This window comes from Sphaeramia orbicularis, chromosome 5 (genome assembly GCF_902148855.1).
Source record: "Sphaeramia orbicularis chromosome 5, fSphaOr1.1, whole genome shotgun sequence".
NCBI classification, from domain to species: Eukaryota; Metazoa; Chordata; class Actinopteri; order Kurtiformes; family Apogonidae; genus Sphaeramia; species Sphaeramia orbicularis.
In genome coordinates, this window is record NC_043961.1 from 25,839,192 (window position 1) to 25,863,320 (window position 24,129).

At 38.7% G+C, this 24,129-nt stretch overlaps 1 protein-coding gene across 8 annotated transcripts in view; it reads left to right on the top strand.

The window, feature by feature from the left end:
* The window catches only part of kif21b (kinesin family member 21B), a 68,451-nt gene extending 49,233 nt beyond the window's left edge, over window positions 1–19,218 (top strand). For 5 of the 8 annotated variants that reach the window (XM_030135255.1, XM_030135253.1, XM_030135259.1 and 2 more), the window contains 9 exons: window positions 301–339; window positions 2,569–2,705; window positions 3,814–3,994; window positions 4,279–4,443; window positions 5,113–5,230; window positions 5,343–5,513; window positions 10,591–10,790; window positions 13,880–14,011; window positions 14,833–19,218. In XM_030135255.1, the coding sequence (XP_029991115.1) occupies window positions 301–339; window positions 2,569–2,705; window positions 3,814–3,994; window positions 4,279–4,443; window positions 5,113–5,230; window positions 5,343–5,513; window positions 10,591–10,790; window positions 13,880–13,979 (1,111 nt within the window). In that variant the 3' untranslated portion in view covers window positions 13,980–14,011; window positions 14,833–19,218. The remainder of the gene's footprint in view (window positions 1–300; window positions 340–2,568; window positions 2,706–3,813; window positions 3,995–4,278; window positions 4,444–5,112; window positions 5,231–5,342; window positions 5,514–10,590; window positions 10,791–13,879; window positions 14,012–14,832) is intronic. The other 3 variants (XM_030135258.1, XM_030135257.1, XM_030135260.1) reach the window with 3 other exon arrangements.
* The last annotated feature ends 4,911 nt before the right edge of the window (window positions 19,219–24,129 follow it).

A 24,129-nucleotide genomic window follows, 5' to 3' on the forward strand; every position in this document is an offset into this window, starting at 1 on the left:
CCAAACATGCTCTACCAAGGAAAACATCTGCAGACATCAGTCAAATAATCCAGCACGTTCAGTGTTTATCCTTTTGAAAAGCCACATTGTGTTGCAAACCGCCTGATAATCACTGGACAAGCTCTGATGTTGACTGAACTTTCCTGCCAGTTTGCTCACTGCTTTTGACCTAAAACCCTCTTCGAGTCACCCTTCCTTTTAACCCCCTTCGCCAGTAACCCTTCTGTCTTTCCTGAGCGTGGTTAACCCTTTCCTCTCCCCATCCCGACTTCCCCTCTCCTGCTCCTCTTCTGCCTCCAGGTCGGATGACAGCGACTCCTCGCTCTCCGAGGTGCTCAGGTAGAGGAACCGTGTCTGTCACTCTCAGTCATTTCCCATTTTGCCTGTAAACTCACCTGGTGTCATCTTCTCTTCACCGCCATATTCCTTGTCCACCTCCTTTGTGTCCTTCCTCGGGTGGGGTCCCTGTGGTGCATGTTTTAACCACACGCGGCGTCTTTCACCCACCTTTTCACCTGTGAGATGTTGTGTTTTTTTTGATGTTGCTTGCACACAAGATCTGAATGAACCTTAAAACCGTTTTCCTACAAGCTGCAAAACATTAGAATGAATATAAAATGCTGCATAAAATTCTCAATAAAACCCTCTCCTGAGCATGTAACCTCATCATGTTTTTATACATCTACAAATACTGCAGTGTTGATTATTTCCGGAATATGCCACAATACTCAGGTCTAGTGTCTAGGCTCCTTTTTTCATTAAAGAACAGAGGATTGATACACGCAAACAAACAGAAGCGATAAGATAAATGGACTACTAAAAACAGAAATCTCATCATTCACAACACATTAAGGTCTTGGAAAATGAGCTTTATTTCTCTTCGATACACATACCTCTCACAGATTCTCTCCCATCTGTTTTTCTGTGCACTGCAGAAAGCACACACTGATCTCCCTCCATGTTTTTCATTAGTTTGCTGGTCTCTTGGTGCTTGGCCCTCAGCATCCATTAGCAGCTCTTACAAAGTAACATAACACACCATTATATCATCTATAGATGCTGATAGAATGGGAACAATTTCCTGCAGAGTGATAAGGTTCATTCAAATGAAACCGCACCTCAAATTCTTCTTTTGCTATTATACTTCATCTTCCCTCCCCCTTCTTCTCAATGTATTCACAAATCACAATAATGGATCTGTCACATGAATGGTTTTTCCTATGAATGTAAAAGTTTATCATCAGTGTTTTCCCAGTAGAATTTGACCATGAAGAGGGCGGGATAGATTGTATGTGATGCTGTTCTCACTGCACACATCTACCATCACTGTCAGGGCGTTCAGCTTTGTTTGAACAGAAGCTGCTGACTTGACCTTGTTGTCGACTTGTTACATCCCTCCACGCACACACGCACCTTTTCTCTGAGCCTGAGAAGCAATTGGCTCTCAGGGCGCTGAACTCCAATTCAGCGCCCACCTGACTGACAGAGTGGATGCTGCATGTGTTGGTGATGAAGTCACAGGATGTTGTGCTGTGCTGTGGTGTGTTTTTGAGTAGCAGGCTGCTATGGAGTCGGTCATTCAGGCTGTGGCTGTTGTTCACATTTGTTTTGAGCTTATTTTGTGCCAGTCGGTTCACTTTTTGTATATTTATTTGTCCTTATTTTTGTGCGACGCCGCTCATGCATGCAGTCTTTTTAACAGGCTGATGGTTGACAGTTTTTGATTTGGTTGGCATTATTTCTGCATAATAGAACTCAAAGTGTGGTCTAGTGTTTAAGTTTTCATTTCACGCGTGTTTGTGTGTGCTTTCACACTGGGATGTCAGCATACTGTGTGAGCCGGCAAAAAAGGAGCATGATGCCATTTTTGACAAACTTCAAACACAGTCTTTCTCACTCTACAGAAACAAATCTGTCCCAGCTTTTGTGCAGAATCACAGATTCTCTTTCCCCTCTTTTCCTCTGGTTGTCCTTCACTTTATCACTCTCTGCCTCACTTCTTCCTCCCCCATTTCTCTTCCTTTCACACACATACACCCTCACATACAAACCAACCACCTCTTGTGTTATTAAGAAACCCACCGGGGACCAATTTTCCCCCATACTTTCCTCTTCTTTCCCTGTTCAGTCTCACTCTGCTGACTGCTCAGTGGGTTCACCAGGGCTCTGGTCTGTCAGTGGGACGTAGTTTGGGATTGGGGCCAGAGGGCTCAGCCACAGAGATTGGCTGAACATAATACAGGAGAAGCTGTTTGCATTGCCTTATACATGAGTTTAAAAGGGCAGGTTGAATAGGAAAGTAAAGCAGCGCTTCCAGTCGTGGAGCCTTAATTGACTATTCCTCAACAAACAGAAAGGAGAGGGGGGCTTAGGCATCCAACAGGTATCCTTAAAGGTTTATCTTGTTTCTGTAATGGAAAGCATATTTGTGGTGGTTTTTTGTTGGGTTTTTTTTTTATGTGCATGTTTGTAACCAGCCTGTGTGTCATACAGTGTGTCTGTAGACAAGTTACAGGATGTGATTTGTATCGAAGAGAGTGTAACTTGATATGTGTGTGTGATCTTTAGGGGTGTGATCAATCCCATCGGGGGTGTGAAGGGGGGTAGGACGGCGCCCCTGCAGTGTGTGTCTGTAGCTGAGGGCCATTCGAAGCCTGTCTTGTGTGTGGATGCAACAGACGAGCTGCTGTTCACTGGATCTAAAGGTAAGTCTTGCTAAATGTGCACTTCCTCTATGTGGGGGTGGTGGTGGTGGTGGTGGTGGGGGGTGTTCTACCTTGACCTGAAATAACTGTTTAATCAAATAGTTAGAGTCAGCAGTCAAAGTACCATAAAGAATACCAAAGTGTCAGGATTTTTCCCCCTAATGATACCATTGTAGCAGCTGCTTTAACAGGTTTGTTAAAATAAGAACAGTTCATGTCTGATTAAATGCAGGCTTTCTCTGGAAAATTATTCACAAAGTTTATGATGAATATAAAGGAGTTTCTTTGCGGAAAGTAGATTTCGATTTTAAAATTCAATGAGGCTGCTTTATTTTAAGGTTTTATTAAAGGGGGTCATTTTTGACAAGGGGAGAATACAGAGCGTGCACTATGCTAAGAGTTCAGACGGGTTCGATCAATCTTAAAACAAGACTTTTACAGCAAAATATAGATCTCAGCCAGGTTCTTTGGAAATATAACTACATTTTTTAATCCAACCCTCTAAATCCTACACACTTCTCCTTTAACGTGTCGGATTTAGAGAGATTTAGTTGCATAAATAATACCATATTCATAATTAGTTTTTCAATAGTTTTTTTCATCACCAGAAAATAAGAATTGTTGTGTTTTTCATTACTTAAGAATGAGCAGATTGAGCAGTTCTGTAAGCAGTCTGCCATTTTTCTAACATAGACCAGAAAGGACAAACCAAACACTGGCTTTAGTAAGGGTCTTTCACATTTATAGTGTTTTTTAGGGGGAGTGTGAAGGTTACTCGGTGGGCAACAATCTGCAACTTCACTGCTACTTAATTCTACACAGTGCACCATTTTATTAACGATGAAAAAATGTTCTCAATAAATACTTAATGTCCTGATATAAATTTCAGTGAGGAAGAATGAGAAACTGCTCACATCCTAAAATGTATTAGCTCCTATGAATTTATTGCTGCCCTCCCCAGCATTTAACCTACGGGTGAAATGGTCGGGAGCTTATAAATTATGTGGACAGTTTTGGTCCTGTGCCTGTACCTGTAATATTTGATGCTCATTGTGTGTCTTATTTCTGTGTATTTATTTCTTCAAACCGACTTTCTTTCCTCCACCAGACCGTACCTGTAAGATGTGGAACCTGGTAACGGGTCAGGAGATTCTCACCCTTAAAGGTCACCCCAACAACGTGGTATCAGTGAAATATTGCCCATCTTCCTGTTTAGTATTCTCCGTCTCCACCTCATACATCAAAGTCTGGGACATCCGTGACTCTGCCAAGTGTGTCCGTACACTCACGTAAGTTTCCTCCCAGCCACCGACATTATTATCAATATATGTTGTTGATTCTGTTCCTGTGATGTGTCTCAAGTTTAAAGACAAAAAAAAAAAAAATCCAACGGGGGAATATTTGATGTGAAATGCAGGAACAGGAAATGACAGCTGTAAAATTCCACTCATTCCACTTGTCTTCGTCTCTGTGTTTCCCCTATTTGTTTCCCTCTGGCTGCCTGTCATGTTTACTTTGTATTCTTGTCTAATCCGTTCATCTTACAATATTTGGCTCCTTTTTGTCTCGGCAGATCATCGGGTCAGGTGGTTTCAGGTGATGCGTGTGCAGGCACCACCACCCGAACAATAACTTTTGCGCAGGGTGAATGTCAGATCAACCAGATATCTCTGAATCCATCAGGATCTGTGCTCTACGCTGCTGCTGGAAACACTGTTCGTATCTGGGACCTCAACAGGTACATTTGTCGATTCATTTACTTATTCATCTTCTCCGCTCATGCGCTAATTGAATAAAATATGCAGTCATTCGTGTTTATTTAATCATTCACAGACATGATGATTTTCTGCAGAATTTTATGTTTTCACCTTTATGTTAATTTGTCTTTCATGCACTTGGTTTCCTTTCAGCTTGCTCTAAATTCTGTTAATCAAGCAAAAATTTGATTAATATGTAATGGATGAATTTTTAAAGCCTGTCAAATGAAATCCTAGAAACCTCTGTGCTCAGGATATGAAGTATGTACATGTAGGACACTCCTTCTCTGACATCTCACAGTAACATCATTTCCTCAGTTTTTACAGTTCTAGAGGGAGATGAGCAACAGATTGGACCAGACAGTTTATGCTGAGGGGCTCAGACCCATTTAATGATGCATAAGACCCTCCAGAAATGAAAAATTAATGTAATAAATATTTTGTCGGTATTATCTCTGCCCTCGGCGTTGCTGTGTCTCAGCAGTGTTACTTCACTCGTGAAATGGAAGGTGATTTCATTCAGTGAAACAGGCACCTTGCAAATCACATTCTTGTAGGTAATAAATTTCACAGACCTTTGGTTCACTTTGCCGTGTGCCTGTCTCTTCGTGTGTGTGTGTGTGTGTGTGTGTGTGTTTGTTTGTTTGTAGGATGCAAGCAATGGGGAAGTTGACAGGCCACATTGGGTCCGTCATGTGTCTGACAGTTGGACAGTCTCTGCTGGGCAAAGACCAAGTTATCACCGGCTCCAAAGACCATTACGTCAAGGTAGACACACACACACACACACACACACACACACGGCTGAATGAAAGTGTTCAATTACCATTCACTACATAAGTCACAGATTTAGTTATTGCCTCCTCTGTCCGCTCTTCAGGTGTTTGATGTAGCAGAGGGAACTCTGGGTAATGTAGGCCCAGCTCATAACTTTGAGCCTCCCCATTATGACGGCATCGAGTGTTTGGCCGTACAGGGAGATGTGCTGTTCAGCGGATCACGAGACAACGGCATCAAGAAATGGGACCTGGAGCAGCAGGAGCTCACTCAGGTGTGTACAGCGTGTGTGTTCAGGCAACACTCATTGAATATTCTCTCTCAAGATTTGTCTGTCTCAATGTTAAAGGTGTATCTCCCCCAAGAGTTAGTGTTTCTGACATTTTGTGGCCTGAGTCTGAGATAAAAATAACCCTTTACTCTCGAATGCTGTTTATAGATAATATGTGAACCTATTGTCTGAAAATATTTTATTAAATTATGTTAGAGGTGGAAATTTACATCACCTATAGAGCAGGATTTCATCATGCACTTGTACTTTTCTCAAATTTCAGGATTTTCTCCTTTCTGGGGCTTTATTGACTTGCAAATGGAATGTCTTTAGTTTTTGAAGTGTCAAAAGCGATTCAAAGATGTCAGCTCAGGTTTGAGATAAACTCTTCATGGATATTTAATAGATAGTATGGCTTAATAATTGATGTAAAAAGTATTTAGTAAATTAATCCCTAATAATCCATATTAATCGTAGATGAATAATAATCATCATCATTAGCCTTAAGCCTTTTGTAAACACTGAGCCGGTCTTGAAAGTTGATTATATGTTTGTAAGAAGATTATTCAAATACATTTAGCTAACCTTTTTGCTAATTTAGAAATGGCCACAGGTGATGAAACATTTTATCTAGTAAGGTACCTTCTCCCCTTGTATTTACATTCATGACAGGCTTAAACCTACCTGCTGGCAGAGACTTTATTCATATTATTACACACTAGCATGACTGCAACAGTGAAACGCTTTGCTGCCAGTCGGATGTTCAGTTTGTGGACAGATTTCTGCCACCACAGTGCTCCTGTCATGTCTCCCATTGCCCAGAGTGTTCACTCTGAGGACAGAGTCAACAAAGTGCCGTCAAGTGTAATGTGCCAGGAGAGCGCTGTGTCAACATCAGGGCGTTCGAGCCCACACGCATCACAGCCACAGGTACCACAGGGAAACGTCACACCGTGTGTATGCGGGTATTAACTGCTCTGTCTCTTGTGGCTCTTTTCTCCATCAGCCTGCATATGTTATTAATGCATATCAATGCACTTTGTGGGTGTTGGTAACATACTCATTTACATACAGTCATATGCATATTGAGCATCACTTTCCCAAGTTACTTTGCATAAGTTTGATTTCATAGCCTTTGTTTATCCAAACACAGAGTGTAAACCCATAAAACATTAATGTCTTCCTGCGTAGGTTGAATTAAATCAGCAGAATCAGAGCTGTGATCTGTGGTGTATGACCTTACCCTCACTTGTTAAGCAGCTAACCCATTCCATTTTACAACATCTCCAGTTCAGTAGTCTCTGTCCAATTATGTAATAGGATCAGATTGTGGCTCGGGGTATAATAGAGTATATTACAAGACACTAAAAGTCTCTCTTCTCTAAGAATGCTGCTGTTCGCTGTTTTGCTCTGACCTCTCACTTCAAAAATGCATAAGGCATAATAATGTTTATGTGAAGCAGTTTATTATAATTACAGCATACTGTCCCTCAGAGAACCCCGCTCGCATGATAGATATGTTAATATATGTTCTAAAAACAAGTTTGTTGATTTTGTTCTCATGGTAAATTGTATTATTGGACTGCACTGGCTGCCTTGTCTGTTTTTTTCCCCTACTGTGTGTTGGAAAGTTTCTCAGTCTTTTCTGATCTTGTCTTTAGATGTCTACAACCTGCTGAACCCAGCTATTGGAGGGTTCAGATAAACAAGACACCCAGATCTGGAATAAATTATACTGAGCTGATGCCCTGTTTTAAAAGCAGTGAATGTATTTAACATTTATGTATATTTGGCATTTATTATCATTTATATAGTCTCAGAAATCTCCTCTTCTGCATATCAAAGTCTCATCTGTAAGCTTTTTTTATTGGTCTTGTAGAGCATGAGCTGGATGGAGAACATGTAAAGCCCTGTTGTGATAATGAGCTATAGCAGCAGAAGTGCTCATGTATTCCTGTTGAAGACATTCATACAGTCAAAAGTAGGGCAGGGATTTTGGCTGTTTCACGGATGTTTTGGCTTAAATTTCGATCTCTTTTTGACTTGCTGACCACCAGCTACACTTTCAGAAGCAAGCTGCATAAAGATGAGATGTGTGCTTAACTGTTGTGTGTTCACCATCATTTTTTGGTTTTACACAAGAAAAGACTTCAAGATTGAGGGCTGACAAGTTAGTCTGGGAAATGTTCTGGGTAATTTGAGTAGCTTTGTTAAAGTGGAACTTTCATCGACTCACATAAGCTTTAGGAACCTTCTGAGACTCACAGATAATTGATGATATAGCTGTGAACATAGATAATCTGTTAAAGTCCTTTATACAGTCTAGAGAGATGTTTAGATGAAGATGAATTATAAGTATAAATAGCCTGTTTCATACCACGGTAGAAAAGAGAGGACACTTTTCTGAGCCATAGAGTAGAGCAGTGATCAGTTATTGATAATAACAGCTGCCTGAAAACACCCACGATTCACCAAAAGCTCTATTCACACAGGACTGGCATTAGCCTCATGTGAATTGACATCTGTAATTTGGAAAAGTTTTTATTTCTATCCTGCATTTATTTGAGCTCTTTCCTGGTTGAGGACTATGGAGACTGTCTGATGATAAGAAAGTGTTCTGAGTGGGAGTACAGATGCTCATGCCATGATAGATATTCACTCAACAAGCAAATTTACATCGACAGTTACAGCAAGAATATTTTTGTATCTTTCAACAGTTTTTTGTAAGTAGTGAGCCTGCCTTCGACATTAGACTTGGGGAGTATTGTCAGTGAATTTGGGTAAAAAAAAAACCACACTTACCTTGGAAGGTTGATTTCCAAATCACCAGAGGTCCATAGTAGGGGTGTAAGAAAATATCAGTTATACAGTATATCGCGATATTTAATTTCACAATACTGTAAAAAGTATTGTATCGATATTTTTAGGTATTCATTCAAATGCAGATATTATGGAGGTTCATTTTCGTTTTTCTTTTTTTGTTTATATTTTATGTATTATTATTTAGCACTCTTTTATTAAATAATGGTAGTTCCTTTGTTGGGATTTCACAAAAATAATGTTTTGATGTTAGTTATGGACTAATAGAATATGAACATTTGAACAGGATCTTAAACTGTAATGTCTGTAAAACATAATTTAAGTTTTAACACAGGAAAATTTTGTGATATAGAATTAGATCCTGTTCTGATCAAATAATGGGTTTAGTATTTGTGCATATTTCTGGTGTAGTTCAATTCTTCAAGGAAATAATCATTTAAAAAAAGAAATAAACAAAAAATTGCCTTTTTAACAGTATCATGATATATCATGATATATTGTATTGTGATCCTAGTATTGTGATTTGTATTGTATCTCCAGATTCTTACCAATACACACCCCTAGTCCACAGGTTATACTAGTACTGTATCATTAGGGCTGCAGCCTGTGTCACAAACTGAGTACGTATTCTTCAGCCCAAAAACAGAGTCCAGAGAGGGTTCTCAAAAACCCTATCAAGCACAGCAACTTTAATTGGATTTCACAAGATGCATCACCTATGACGCAGCTAACCCAGATTTCCACACAAAAATACGTGACTATTGGTATCTATGTGTAAACAGGACACCTCAGACCTTCAAGATGTTGCAGAAGCCTCTGCCTGGTGTCACAGCTGCCAGTTAACAAGAAGACACAGTCAATTAAATGATGGAAAATGTCCTCCTTGTCCAACAAATTCTTCCAATAGGGTGATATGCTGATGCAGTAGATCAGAATACTATGCAAGCCTCCCTCAACTCACAGTTTCAGCCGACCACGCATTGTTTCTATCCATCTGTGGGGATTTTTACCTATATTTTAGATGGTCCTCAATAGATGGCACCAGCAGGATATGTGTCATATCAAATTCCTCTTCCATTCTGTCGCCCATCTCGCATTATTAGGCACTACTGAGCCATGCCATTACATTTTCCAAGTATTTTCCTTTTTTAATAAACACCCTTGTTTATTCAAACCAATGGGATATCTGAACAGATATCTGCTAATACCAGCCATCTGAATAATGACGCTCAGAAAATTTAATCTACCCTTTGCTTGGGCTATTGTTGAAGAAGAATCACTTCACAGAAAACAAGCTGAAGCTGTGATTCACTCTTTGCTCGTATAGGTGGAACTAATGTCATAGATTATTGCTCAAATTGTGTTACTCCAATGGGCCTCAGACTCACATTAGTGTTAAAGATCACTGTACTGTGGAACAGAAAAAGACAAACAAACTTCCACAAGCATGTAAGAAAAAAAATAGATATGGATTTACTTCGGGTGTAGTTTTGATTATATTCTTACCACAAAATGCACCGTGAAAATAGCAATTATTGTCAGAAGCAAATGAAGCACAACAGGATGAAGCAGATAAGCTTAATAAATGTTATCCTCATGTGCATGGGTTTTACTGTTTGGAGCTCAGTGAATCTGCAGCCCAAGTTGGTTCGAGATAAACAAAATGAAAATAATACAAAAAGAGAGACATTAAAGTTTTTTGTACATAGTTATGACAATAATAGTTTTCAGACTGATTATGTCTAATGTTGCTTCCGTAACAAGAGAAACTGTCACGGACAATTTTCATTCAAGTCTGTTCACTCAGAGCAGTCAGTGCCTTAAAAATCCGAGGAATAAAGAACATGATGTAAGCTATTTGTGAGATGTAGCCGCAAAGAACCGAGCTCAGGCGAGAGCAATTATTTCAATACATAAATAGCATATGGTTGACGTGAAGGTGCCAGGAGACCTTTTAATCCCTAAAGAATGTTACAGTGCAAAGTCAAGATGAGCTTTTACAGAATATTTCTTTTCACCACAACATTTTAAAGAGCATAGAGAGGCTAGATCTACCCATAAAGCTGAAATTACTCAAGAAACGCACTTGCTAGTAGTTGTGGTGCTATTTTAAGAATGTAATAACCCACACAGTGCAATTACTCACATTCCCCACTGCTCACCACCACTGGATATATATGAAATAAAATATTACTGCATTAGGTTTAAGATCGCTCCCTCTCCGTTTCACACTTTGTGTTTTTCTACCTCCTGTTCACAGCAAATCCCTAATGCCCATAAGGACTGGGTGTGTGCTCTGGCGTATGTCCCAGGACGGCCCATGCTGCTGAGCGCCTGTCGGGGTGGCATGTTGAAGGTGTGGAACGTAGACAACTTCACACCTATTGGAGAGGTCAGAGGTCATGACAGTCCAATTAACGCCATATGCACCAACTCCAGGCAGATCTTCACTGCATCCAGGTAAAAAAAAACAAAACAAAAAAAAAGGTTCTGCTCCTCTTTTAATGTATGTAAAGCTCCTTTCCTGCAACACAGAAGCTGCTCATCAAATGGCCTTCAATGCTCTGCGCCCTGTTTATATGGAAACGGGATTAAAGGGCACGAAAAACTAATTTCTTTAGGGAATTATTACCTATGCTGTAAATTAAGGAATGCTATTACTGTATACATATATAAACATAATTTACTTCCCTCTCAACATCCCACTGGTATGAACATAAGCTCCATAAAATAGTATTTTCTTGAAATTGAATTACTCAAACGTTATAGGATCTGTTTGCTACAACTATTAACTGATTCCTCAAGCTGATATTGTCCGCACAATCAAAGCATCATGTAATAATATTAATAATTTGTTGTAAGTCGAAATGTTAAGTAGAGGTAGACTGATATATCAGGCGGCTGATATATTGGACCGATGTATTGATTTTTTTCAATATCGACCATTGGCCTTAATTTTTTTTTAAAAGCCCATATTTGATCAGTAGTAAAAATGTTATAAAATATTTGATCATGCACCTGTGTGGGCAGCGCATGAAGTTCAGTAAATGTTAAGAGTACAATGTGTACATGTATTAATAATTTCATTTATTTTGCTGCATAAAAATCTTAATTATCTGAGTTTCAATTGTATTTTGCGGTCAATGCGCTTTTAAAAAAAAATGGCCTTAAATATCGGCCTCAAAAATTGCCTGTAGATATTGGCCATCAGCAGACAAAATTTTTAAAAATCGGCATTGACCTTAGAAAAACCCATATCAGTCAACCTCTAATGTTAAGACTTGTAGTCTGTGTAAAGATGAAGCAAACTGATGTCATCTACGTGTGCTTGACTTTTTGTGTCAGACTTCCCAGTTTAATTTATGATAGATTTTTTTTTTTTACCATATCCACATATCCATATGATGATTAATGACAACTGATGACACATTTACATCATCCAGTAGTTTGTTTTTTCACTAAATACCTTCCAAAGTCTTTCACATTCCCATTCAGCTAAGATTATAATGCGAAAATCATCACCTGCTAAAGTGGACATTTTGAGACTATATATAAAAGAGAGAGATGTGGCCCTCATGAGATGTAACAGAGGGGCAAGGACCTCAGGTATAGACTGAAGTCGATGCAGAGGTATATTAAAGTTGTAATACCACTAATGGCCACTGGGGTTAGCTCCAAAAAGCTCTGAAACCCATAGACTTGCATTGACCTTCTCTCTGAAACTACTAAGTCAGGGGTCACTCTGGTCTCATTTATTTTATTTGGAACCTCTAATAAGTGATCTGGTGGTCCATCTTTAAATACTGCTCCATTAATTATGTGTCAGGTCAAATGGCAGGACTTGGCGTCTGCAGTGTTGGGCTTTGGTTGACAGGTCTGTTTGACAGCTCACTCAGCTGTTGAGTCAGACTTACAGAGTTTCGTTTTATTTAATAAAACCCTTTTTCTGACAGACAGTTCAATCTCACTTGTGGGTAATGGGTTATAATTACAGGACTTTAAAATGACTGCTTCATAATTCTTGATGAAATGTACCATTTTACTGAGTTATTAAAGTAATTTTCAGCATTAACTCATTCTTGACCTCTCATTGAACTGACACCTTGCGCTCCTGCACCTTTGGCTTTTGCCCAAATATGGTCACTTCCACTTAAAAGCCAACATTGCAACAGGCAAACTGTAAACTACAGGCTTTAAAGCAGCAGCTCTGAAACCAATGAGTGAAATCTCATTTTCCCTCAGTCCATTAATTATATGCAGTTCTTAGATGTAACCATAGTGACAAAATCTTAGGAGGGGTTGGTCAGAATGGTCTCAAAGTGCAGCAGCAGTAAAACAAGCTCAGGAATCTACAAAGCTGCAGCTGAGTAAATGAATTTTTGTAATTACTATCCTGAAAAGTTTAATTAATTTAACCTTTTAAAACTTTTTTTTTAATCAACATGAATTTAAGTTCTGCCAAAACTGTTCAAACTGGTCTAAAAATCATCCTGTTAAAAACAATTGTGAAGCTTGTTTGTGTAGTCGTGTAGGATTCAAAGCTGTTTCATTTTTACAGAGTAATCTCAGGATAATTATTTGATTGTGCCATTGTCAGTCTGTATTTGTGTATCAGCTCGTCAAGAATACACGATTTTTTTCCCGCAAATTTTCCTTTGTCTGAAAAAATATCACAACATAACGGTTTATTGTAATTACATGTGTAATCACTCATCTCTTCCACAGTGCATGGACACTTTTGCCTACATTTCCTCAGCTGTATACATATTTAATGTGTGTAAATACTGAACTCCAATACAAACCCCAGTATTGTAGGCAGTGGTAATGTACTAATTATGCCAATTGGAGCCCACCGTGAGACAAAAGCAGAAAGTGTGACCGTAATGCTTGGATATCTCTGACATACTGCAGCGACATGCATTTTAGGTTTTTCACCTTCTGCATACTAAGTGCTCGCGGTCAAGATCCATATGCCAGTAGAATTTTCAGACCATTTCAAACACAGTATGTATCTGAGTGCTACTGAGTGCGTAAAGTATTTTATATATATATATATATATATTATATCAGTCAGTGAAAGCTGAGAACCAAATAACATATTGTGGTACAGAGACAGGAAAATATTTACTTTCATGTAGACTGAAAACCTGATGATTCATGCTTCTTTCATCTGAAGCATTAATCTGTGTGCAGGTGTATGTCGACCTAATGTAGCGTTAAGAGGGTCATTCTACAGCCTGTTTTTCTGCAAATGTTTTGCTTAGCTCTGCGTCACACAGAAAACTCTTGTTTACTTGTTTGTGTGTGTTTTGTGCTCTGTTTAATTCCCTTTTCATTCAACTGCTGGGCTTTCATGAATTTGACTAACTTTCCCTTTCTTCCCTCTGCTCTTTAACTTTACTCCATCTCTGACTGTGTTGTTATTTATCTTTCAACATCTCTTTGAACAAATATTTCCTCTCTTAAACTTTGCCTCTCCGCCATCCTCCTCCTCCTCCTCCTCCTCCTCCCCCTCCCCCTACACCCCCCCCCCTCCTTGTCGACCGCAGTGACTGCAGGGTGAAGTTGTGGAGTTATGTGCCAGGTTTGACCCCATGTCTGCCTCGACGGGTCCTGGCCATCAAGGGTCGAGCCACCAGCCTCCCATGATTGCCTCCGCTCACCACCCCTCCCCTCCTCTGGTACTCTCTTAACTAAATTCCGCCTTCATTTCCCTTCTGTTTTTCTTTCCCTGTGTATTTCTTTATCTGAGTAGGACAATCACTTTACTGTTGTGCTTCTTTTCTCCTTTTTAATTCATCTGTTTTGTTTTTTTTATATTGTTTACTTGCTCAATTTTTAATACTTTCATAACTCTCACTAAGGTAAAGAGCCTCTCATTGTCAGAACAAATTACTAATAATCCTGATTAGTATAAATTTTCTCTTTGTACAAATAAGATTTGTCTGCTGAGCCTGTTTACTGAATTTACTCAACACCTACTATGTTAATTCTTTTAGACTGAATCAGTTCAGCTCATATTCAACATGTCATAACACCAACTAACTTCCTTTGGTTTCTGGAAGCGTTAATGGAAAATGTGATGTTCTGCATGCTGCTTAACTGACCAGGGTAAGGTGTTAGGAGGAGCACTGTGAGAATGTGCAAAAAAAGTGAAAATTAACTTGTGTGGTCAGTTGGGAGTGGAGTTGTTGTTGTTGTGGTCAATTTAATTAGGTTTTACTCTGCAAACCCATGAATCATACTTAGATCCTCACTTTCATAAGAGGTTGGAAAGGTGTTTTTCTCTCCTACCGTCGCAGAGAAGGGCCTCTAATGAAGTGCGTGTGGGCATGTTTGTGTGAAGTGAGCTTTGAAGCCAATCTCTTTGTGTTTTGTCTGATGTACAGTGGATTGTTTTGAAAAGCAAGTCTTCCTGATTGATGCGCTGTTATTTTCTGCCTTTGTTGCATTCGCCTTGCTTTCATTTCACTCATCTTCCCACCTCTCTTCCTCTCTCTAGCGACAAGACAGTGAAGATCTGGCTGTCAAAGGTGTGGAGGAAAAGGTGACAACCGAAGTGATTCTGGTTCCCTCGTCGGCCATCTTGATGCAACTTGAACCGCTGATCTGTGAACTCCCAACTTCTAGCAGTGAGATGTGACACAGCAACGCCCCCCCCCCCCCCCTTTTTTTTTTTTTTTTTTTTTTTTAAAACAGCAGTCAAGGTGGTTTCCTTTGTCACTGTCCAAAATGACAAAGCTGAGGTGGAATATGTACAGTATTCAGGCAGAAACTATTTGCCTTTCAAATGTTTCCTACTGCCAATTTAAAAGTGCCATTCTGGTGTGATTCTACATGGACAAGATAAACTGTGTCTTCCCAGCTGTGGATGCACCAGGCAGAACAGTTTGTCTCCTGACATGAAAACTACCACGGTCTGGTATTTAAAGGAAAAGAAAAGAAAGTGTCCTTCTGTTCCCTCACCAAGGTTTCTGCGACTGGAATAAAAGAAGAACCCTTGTGGAACAGAAAGAGATGAATTCCCCCCAGAAACAGGTTTATTTATGTATAATCTACAGCCTCTTTAGGTCCAAATGAAAATTAAATACTAATTAACATACTGGACTTTGGTGATGGATGATCACGGAATAACTGATGATCTGAGATTAGTCATCGCTGGAGCATTATATAAAACATTTCACAGGAAACTTTCTAACACACAAACTTGATACTCTGCTTCGTCCTCTGGGAACACCCCGCATCACTTTTAGTTGAAGTCTCTTTGGTGTATCACTGAAACCATTGTTTTCAGTTCTACAGCTTGTTTTATTTTTAATGACTTCTGTTAATTTATTACTTTCCCTACCTCAGTTGATTTGGACTTCGACGTGAGGTGGGAAGGAACATTTTACGGGTCTCTGTCTACAAACACCTGGTGCTTGACAATTTGAAGTCTATATTTAATGCCTGGCCCTTCATCCCTGTGTAGATGTGTCCTCTGTGGCCCTGTCAGACTGTCTCGCTGCTGACCTTGCAAACAGGCAAGCACACGCCAAGTAGCACAACTAAGGTAGCACTCGCCCTGGAGGATGTGACTGGATTATATTATCTGCTCTGTAAAGTGCTAACTCTGGCGAAAATGTGAAACACCCCTGCAGATGCACATGACCATATGCACACACAAACAATACACACCTCATACATTTGGGAGTCAGGACTCCACTAAGGCCAAAGTGCCAGATCATTATCTTCACCATGCTACAGTTTGTGCCCCAGACATGCCATTTATCCTCCACGCAAATGGTAACAGGAGCCCGATTAGATTCCCCCAGCCTGCTTTCAGCTCAACTCTGATCTTTAAGGTTAGCAACAGTGTCAGACTGACCAGCCTTACTGAAGGGCCCACCTCCTTCACAGCTACTGAACTTCTTTGGGAAGCCAATTTAATTAGAAGTCTTACAGCTCTACCGTCTGCTTTTCAGGCAAGATTACTTGGGTGAAAGTAGGTCATAACTGAGAGGGATTTTTAAAAATAAAATCCCAATTTTCTTCCACCCACTCTTTGCTGCTACATTTAAAAACGGGAAGAAATTTCCTGTACTCGTGCACTGATGTACAAATCTGTTTATGTGGCACATTGTGTGGGCAAAGTACACATATGCTCAAACTGTGGACACACAGCAACACATGATTTCAGCGGATGTTTCGGTTATCCATCTTGCCTGATAGGTCTTGGCATTCCTCACTGTTGATTTAAAGTCTCCCTAATGAAACGGATTCAGCAGTTCACACACACACACACACACATAGCCATATACACACAACTGCAAGTGACATTAATAACCCAAGACTTAAAGTCAGTTCAATTATCTTTTTCTTCTTTGACGCTCCTGAATATAGAGAATAGTAAACATGCACATCACTCACTTTGCTTTTTGTGTATCACTCCAAAATGACAAGTAGTACTTTAAAGCTTCTTGTCGTACAGATGTCTTACCATTTGATAAAAGCACAAATCATTTTTGTGAGCATTTCTTTTTTGATACTCTAATGTCACGCTTTTATTTAACTCTGTGATCTCACCACTTCTGTTGGAAATTACTTTTTGCCAAATGCACTTTTCCTTATAGAAGACCCAGAAACATGTAGTTTAATCAAACGATGTTTGGATCACAGTGCAGCAGTCGTAAGCACCGAAGGTAGTACAGTAAATACTAATGACCTACTTTCTACAAATTTTCTTTGAAGAAATGAGAACAGGCTGCTGATGATAGATGTGTCCAACATTAGTTAGAAGCTGCTTATGCTCCCCAAAAGCAATGACATGGGTTTGGTTTTATATTAAGGATTATGAATGCAAACGTGTGGATGGAGGTGATTTGTTGAAGTGTTCTTGGTTTTAATCTTTTGCTACACTTAGTAACTCAGGTACAGGTTGAAGGATAATTCAAGTCATACTTTAGTTATTACTTGACCCTGTGAATTTAGGTAGCGCTTTAAATTGACCAAATGCCTTGTTTGTGAGATTTTTTATTTTGAGAGAAACAGGTACTATCAATGTTTTCTTCCCTTATAGCATCCCTTTTAAATGTTTATTTCCTTGTGCTCTTTTGCATTCGCTTCCCTTTACTTCGTATCTATGTACTGCTTTATCTGTTCATAATGTTAAAAATAACATCTTTACAATCTGGCCAAAGCTGAAACTTTGAAACGTGCACTTTTTTTTTTAAACCATAATTACTTTTTCCACATATGTTAAAAAAAAAAAAAAAAAAAAAGTATTTGTAAAATAGTTTGGCAGTAAAACTGGAGTGTGTGTAGGGAACTGAACCTGCGTAATAATGGGTTGTATACTTTGACCTGAAGGCGTACTCCACTGGGCCCTTCACTGTACAGTATGTATTTATCTGTGCCAATTAGCCAAACTGACCCCATTCACCTGCTCTATGGTGTGTTTCGTGATTAAAAAAAAAAAAAAAAGCGTAGACAGTCTTTATCCGCTCTTTTTCTACTCCTGCTCTTTGCTAGAGAAAATGTTGTACTACTGTAGCACTCTCTGTGCTTGTATATTTGCTGCTGGCTGCATGATTTAAGTGGTGCTAAATGATTGATTGGACATCTGAAAAGATTAGTGGGCTGCTCTTTTCTTTCCCTTTTGCATTGTTGATCGAGGTATTTAACACCCAAACTGAATTCCTCACAAACAACAGGCTGTTTGCTTGGGTTCTGAAGCATTAACAGTGAATGTACATTAAATATGTACAGAAATGTTGAATGCGCTTCAATACAGCCTGGGGAAGTCTTAAAATTATGTGATGTTGAATACGCCCACCAAAAGTTGCCAACACATTCATTTCATGATGACGTGTAAATAAGTGTTTCATACCTTTTTTTAATATTAGGAAGGAAATTTAGTCAGGGTCGACTGACTCAGTATAATCTCTGCAAGTGAAAGATTACATGCACTTTGGTGATGACCACTGTTGTCAATACTCTTTAACCTCTTTTTCACACATATGTTAAGCTGTTGGAAAGTTCCAAACACAGCTTAAATTGTACTGAAAAGATCTCGTCTGGTTAGAGACATTAGGTTTAGAAACCAGTTATATTACTGTTTGTGCTGATCCAGTGTGTAAAAATAAGTCAAAACAAAGAGAATTAGTCCTCAGTATGTCCCTGCCTTTGACCCTTTATATAGTAAATGTTATTTGTGAGTGGGAATTTTCACTTTGAACAGCATGCAAACATTTGTAGATGTTCTCAGGAGACTCCAGCTCCTTCCTTATTTCCCTCGCTGTTCGCTGGCATTCAAGCGTTTTTCTTAATATAAGAAAGATTTAGGAGACACAGGTTGATGTGATCTAACCTTAATCTAATGTTCCTGTAACAATCAATTTAGGATGCATCTCACCTGACAACATGTCCTCTCCAAAAGATATTAACCACGCTACATGTGCCATTTAGTATTTGGTGAGTACTGGTCGATCAATACTCGTCCTGAGCGGATTTATCAGCTGGTGTTGCTGTTCTGCTTTATAGCCAACCATGTGGGAAAAAAGTAGGCCCCTTTTGCCTTTATTACTAAATGGCTATTCGTCTGGTTTAAATAAGAAAACTGTTTGACCAAAGCTAAATATCACTTGAACAGCTGACACCTTAATCAGTCTTAAATGCCGCCAGGAGTGCAGTCTACTTTCCGTCTTTAGTGACACAGATTGAAGCAGCTAAGCGCTTAAACTGCACCAGTTTTGATTTGGATCGACTCCTCTTTCTGCAAAACAAAAACTTGAAATCTTCCAAGCAGCTTTAACCACTCTGTCTGAGAACAGAGCACACTGGAGAGTCAAACTGATTGTGTGATTGCCAGCTTTGGCCCTTCCCACTCAGCCCTGGTCTGAACATCTTAAGAGCGCCACGAACAGAAACAGTCAGCGTCTCAGCTCACAGCCATGTGCCTCAGCCAACAGCCCCAAATGCCTTACACAGATGGAATGTGTATGTAGGACATTTTAAGTCAAATCATCCACTTAATATCCAGAACAAAATTATCTCAACTGCTGATTGTGCTACAGATTGTTACAGAAGTTCTTCTCTAAGTCTGAGGGCTTCATCTCACTTATCACCATGGCTGAAAAGACCATTGCCTGAGGCTGATGATCGCATTTAGACACAATCAAGAGGGCTGCTTATCAAGAGGGCACTTAACTGTTCTGCTGCAAGGCGGTAAATCACTATCAAACACCAACACGCGTCTTCTCCACCACTGCTGACGTTGTTCTTCTCTAGGTGTGTGTGTGTGGTCTAATTGAGCTCACATAATGTAAGACAATATGTGGCCATGTCTGTGAAATATGTGCTCATGGGACATAAATGCAGGGTCAAAGGTCATTTGTGCCTTTTATTGCACAGACTACTCCCTCTTAAATGAGTGTAAATGTGTGTACAGTATTTTATATGACAATGTGCATGCGATCATGTAAAATAATCTTTGTAAATAGTGTAAGTAAATATTTAATGAAGGATTCAATGTTCCTTTAAGAAAATAAATGAGTTAAAAATATCTTTTGGTGTGACAAATGGCTCTTATTGTATCTTGAATGTTTGATTATGGAGTTTGTGTTTGTGTTAAAATTATTAGTTGAGAAATCAATCGGTCCATTCAGTAGAAAATACATTGCAAACAATTTTGACTGTCAATTATTCAAGCGAAAATGCCTACTTACCTGCCTTTCCATAGCATCTCAGTTGTGAAATTGCTTTCTTTTTAAAGCGCTAGAGGGATTTTGGAAAAAACACTATCGGATTAATTGATCATGAAGAAATTAAGGAAGCTTTGTAGACTAGATAACACTCATGCAATTACTTAAATCAAATTAGATTTGAAGTCTGATTAAGGGATCTTTTTAGAGCCTAATATTTACCAAACAAATACTTCAATCTAAGATATTATGACTGAATGAGCTGAGAAAGAAAAAACCTCAGCAGATGAATGTGTTTATCGATCACCGGGTTAAACAGGCAAATAGCTGTAAGGGATGAGATTTGAACATGGAGGGGATGTTTTTCATTCACAAGTATTTCTCTCTACTTTAGGGCCACAGATACAGACTCTAAAGTCATGCATCTTCATTTCCTTGCCAAACTCTGGTCATTAACTTGTGTCAGGCTGCACTTGTCCCAGAAGCAACGGGAGACACAAGCACTGTGATGTACGACGGCCATTAACGCCTCAGAGGAGACAAAAACCATTTGAGGATGCCACTCACAAACGCATAAACATCCATACGCAAACACTGTCACATCCCAGATGCGTGCACTCAATCTGTTCCCCAGCTTTCCGTGACAGACTCCTGAAAATTCATTCATATGTCTGAGTCTGTTTCTCCAGTAAGACTACTCATACTACATCAACCATCAATCTCTCAACTTCTACCTTATCAATCATCCTGTGTAACGATTAAAGAAGCACTTTGAGTTTCATCGGAAATCTCCAGAGAAATGTTCTACATTCATTATGCCTGAGTATGAAAAACATCTGATATTTGTAGAATAAAGTCGCAATATTTGAGAGAAAATTCACAGTGAGAAGTAAATCATAATGTTAAAAGTCATACAAGAATGAAATTGTAATATTAAAAAAAAAGAAAAAAATTAGTTGTCTTTTTTTAATTTCTTTTTCTGTTCCTCTTTTTATGGTGCTGGTATTGTCATCTTCATATAATTTATTGGTCTTTTATTTGTATATTTTTTTAATTTTTCCTCTCGTTTTCTTTTTTTTTTTGCCCTTATTTTGCTTTCTCCACTGTTTGTTGAACCTGGAAAAAAAAAAAAAAAATTTAATGAAAACTTTTTTTTTAGACCTTAATATGGCTTAAAATGATAAGTGGAACCAAACAAAGCAGTTGGAGTTTGTTTTTAATCAAAGGTTTATTGAAAATCCTCCTTTTTTATTTTTTTTATTCAACACTGCATGAATTCTTGATTCATACCAACAAAATTATTTTTGTAAACTGCTTCGCACATGTAATATTCTGACTTTATTTTCAATTTCTCTGATTATTTGTTATTTATCTCAGTTTGGGCATAAATTAAATGTACATGAAATTAACTAGGTCATCAGATTTTTACTGAAATACATTTTGCCATAAATTATTTATTATGTGCTTTGCTGTGGCTTGAGAAACAATTTCCATGAATGTTACTAACACCATCAATAGTATTTATACACAGTAAAAAAAAAAAAAATGTTATAAAAAAACATTGTCAAATCTTTGAATTGAGTTACATTAAGTTTAGTGGATGTCATAAACAATGAAAACATTTGAATCACATGTCATTTTATAGGTTCAGGGTTTGTTTGTTTTTTATACACAGGTGAGCACAAATCTGTTTTGTTTGTTTAACAGCAATTACAGATACAGATAAACTTTATTGATCCCCAGGGGGAAATTCACTTGTCCCTCAGCTCAAGAAAACCAAACAAAACCAAGTCAAACAAGCAATTACTAGTCTGTCAGTCATTAGACCAAGGGGTTGTAGAGTGTGGTGGCAGTGAAGATGAGGGATCTCCTGTATGTTCAGTCATGCATCATAATGAGCTGTTTCACTGCAACTGCTTCTCTGTCAGAATGAGATGAAGAGATGATCTGGATTGTGCAAGATGTTCTCCACTACATTCAGTGTACATCTCTACAGTCCCCAGTGAGTGGAGCTTCTGTCCAAAAATAGAACCAGCTGTCTTCACCAGTTTGTTGGGCCAATTTATGTACTTTTGTTTGATGCTGCCTCCCCAGTAGACAGCAGCATGAAACAGCTGGCCACAGTTTACTGGTAAACCATATGTAGCGTCTTAGGAAAAACTCTGTGTCAGTCCACCCCGTTGTCCAGGTTTACACCAAGATATTTGTATGTCAATACCACCTCAGTGTCTACCGAAATCTATCAACTTCAGGTTGAGGATGAGTTTCTGCCAATAGTGGAGGATTTAAATCGAGGAGTCTTGTTCACGGCTGAGGGCCGGAGATCGACAGGTGGATTGGGTAGGTGATGTGAATGCTGTGTCAATGTGTTGTGGTGGAGAAGGAGTTTATCCAAAAAGTAAAGCTCTCAACAATCTACAGTCACAGAAAAAAATATTAGACCACCAACATTTTCTTCAATTTCTTGTTCATTTTAATGCCTGGTACAACTAATGGTACATTTGTTTGGACAAATATAATGATAACAACAAAAAATAGCTCATAAGGGTTTAAAAAAGAGCTGATATTTGGTCATTTTCCATGCTTTTTTTTATAATAACCAAAATCACTTCAGTTCTTACATAATAGCTATGGTATTGTACTGCCAAAAACAGTGCTTTTAGGCATTCCATGTTTTCTTCTGTCTGTTTTTGTTACATGATACACACAGGAGTTAGTACATTATTGCATAACCTTTGCTTTTGATGACTTTTGATGGTCTAATAATTTTTTCCACGACTGCATGTTTCTACTCTCAACAATGGCCTCGAGCTGTCAATCGTGACTGAAAGAATGATACTGTGATATGAGCAGCAGCCTCCATTGTGTTTCAGGTGTTTCAGACAAATGTCCAACTGGGAGGAGGCCTCGGAGCCGACCCAGGAACTTCCTTTATGTTTTCCCCCCAGAGGGGGTGGAGCAGGTGGACAGGTAGAAGGAAGTCTAGGCTTCACTGTTTAAGCTGCTGCCCCATGACCCAGACCCAGGTAAGCACATGATGATGGATGGATGGAAATAGATCTGCATTTCTTTAGAGGTGGTCAGTTGGAGGCAGTTTTTTTTACTCTAGTCACAGATGGCTTTGGTTAGATCCTTGTACTCCCCTTTCTGGTACATGCTGATTGTTGTGTCATTAGAGTACACTGTTGCCCACAAAGATAGAATTAAATATCTGTACCTCTTCTCACGAAATTGTTGTGACACTGAATCATTCTTGATAGGTAAACTGTAACTAGGACTCACTGCACCTAGTCCAAGGTGACTACTTATGTGTATAAATAGGAATAAAAAGAGGAATGTATCTGAAAATGAAATGATTCCAACTTTAGGGGCAACAGTGTATTTCTGGATGTGATAAAACTCTGAATTGTACTCAAAGTCTGCTGTGTACAATTTGAACAGGAAGGGAGCCAAAACAGTTCCCTGTGGAGCCCCAGTGCAGTTCATTACCGTCCCAGAAACATGGTTCCTCACCCTGACAAATTGTGGTCTTCAATTAGAATAAGCACATGAGAAAGCAAGAAAGTACAGGTGAGATGTTATATTATTATTATTTTTTTTATTCTAATTCTAACAGATAACCTAATGGAGAGAAGAGAATACAAATAATCTCCATCACCTCAGTTTCATAAACATTGCATCCCACCTCAGTGCAATGATCACGAATCATGCACCTTGTTTTCAATTTCCCCTTGTATATATCCTATATTACCTGTACATATTCATTATATGTTGCATGTATTTCTTCCATTTATATTATAGTGTTGGCTTTTTGTATATTTTAGTATTTCTTGTTGTTCTGTATATACATTTTTGGTACAATTTGTGTGGTATTTTACATATGTCTTTTTTTTTGCACTTGGAAGTGTTTACTGCTAAGGAGAAACAGCTGCTAACATTCTATTCTATTCTATTCTATTCTATTGTATTCTATTCTATTCTATTCTATTCTATTCTATTCTATTCTATTTGTTTTAAAATGTATTTTCTCTGCAGTTGGGGTAAATAATAATGCATTATCTGAGATTTTTCCTCTCTCCATAAGATACAAATTACAAATTATTCAAACATAATGAAAC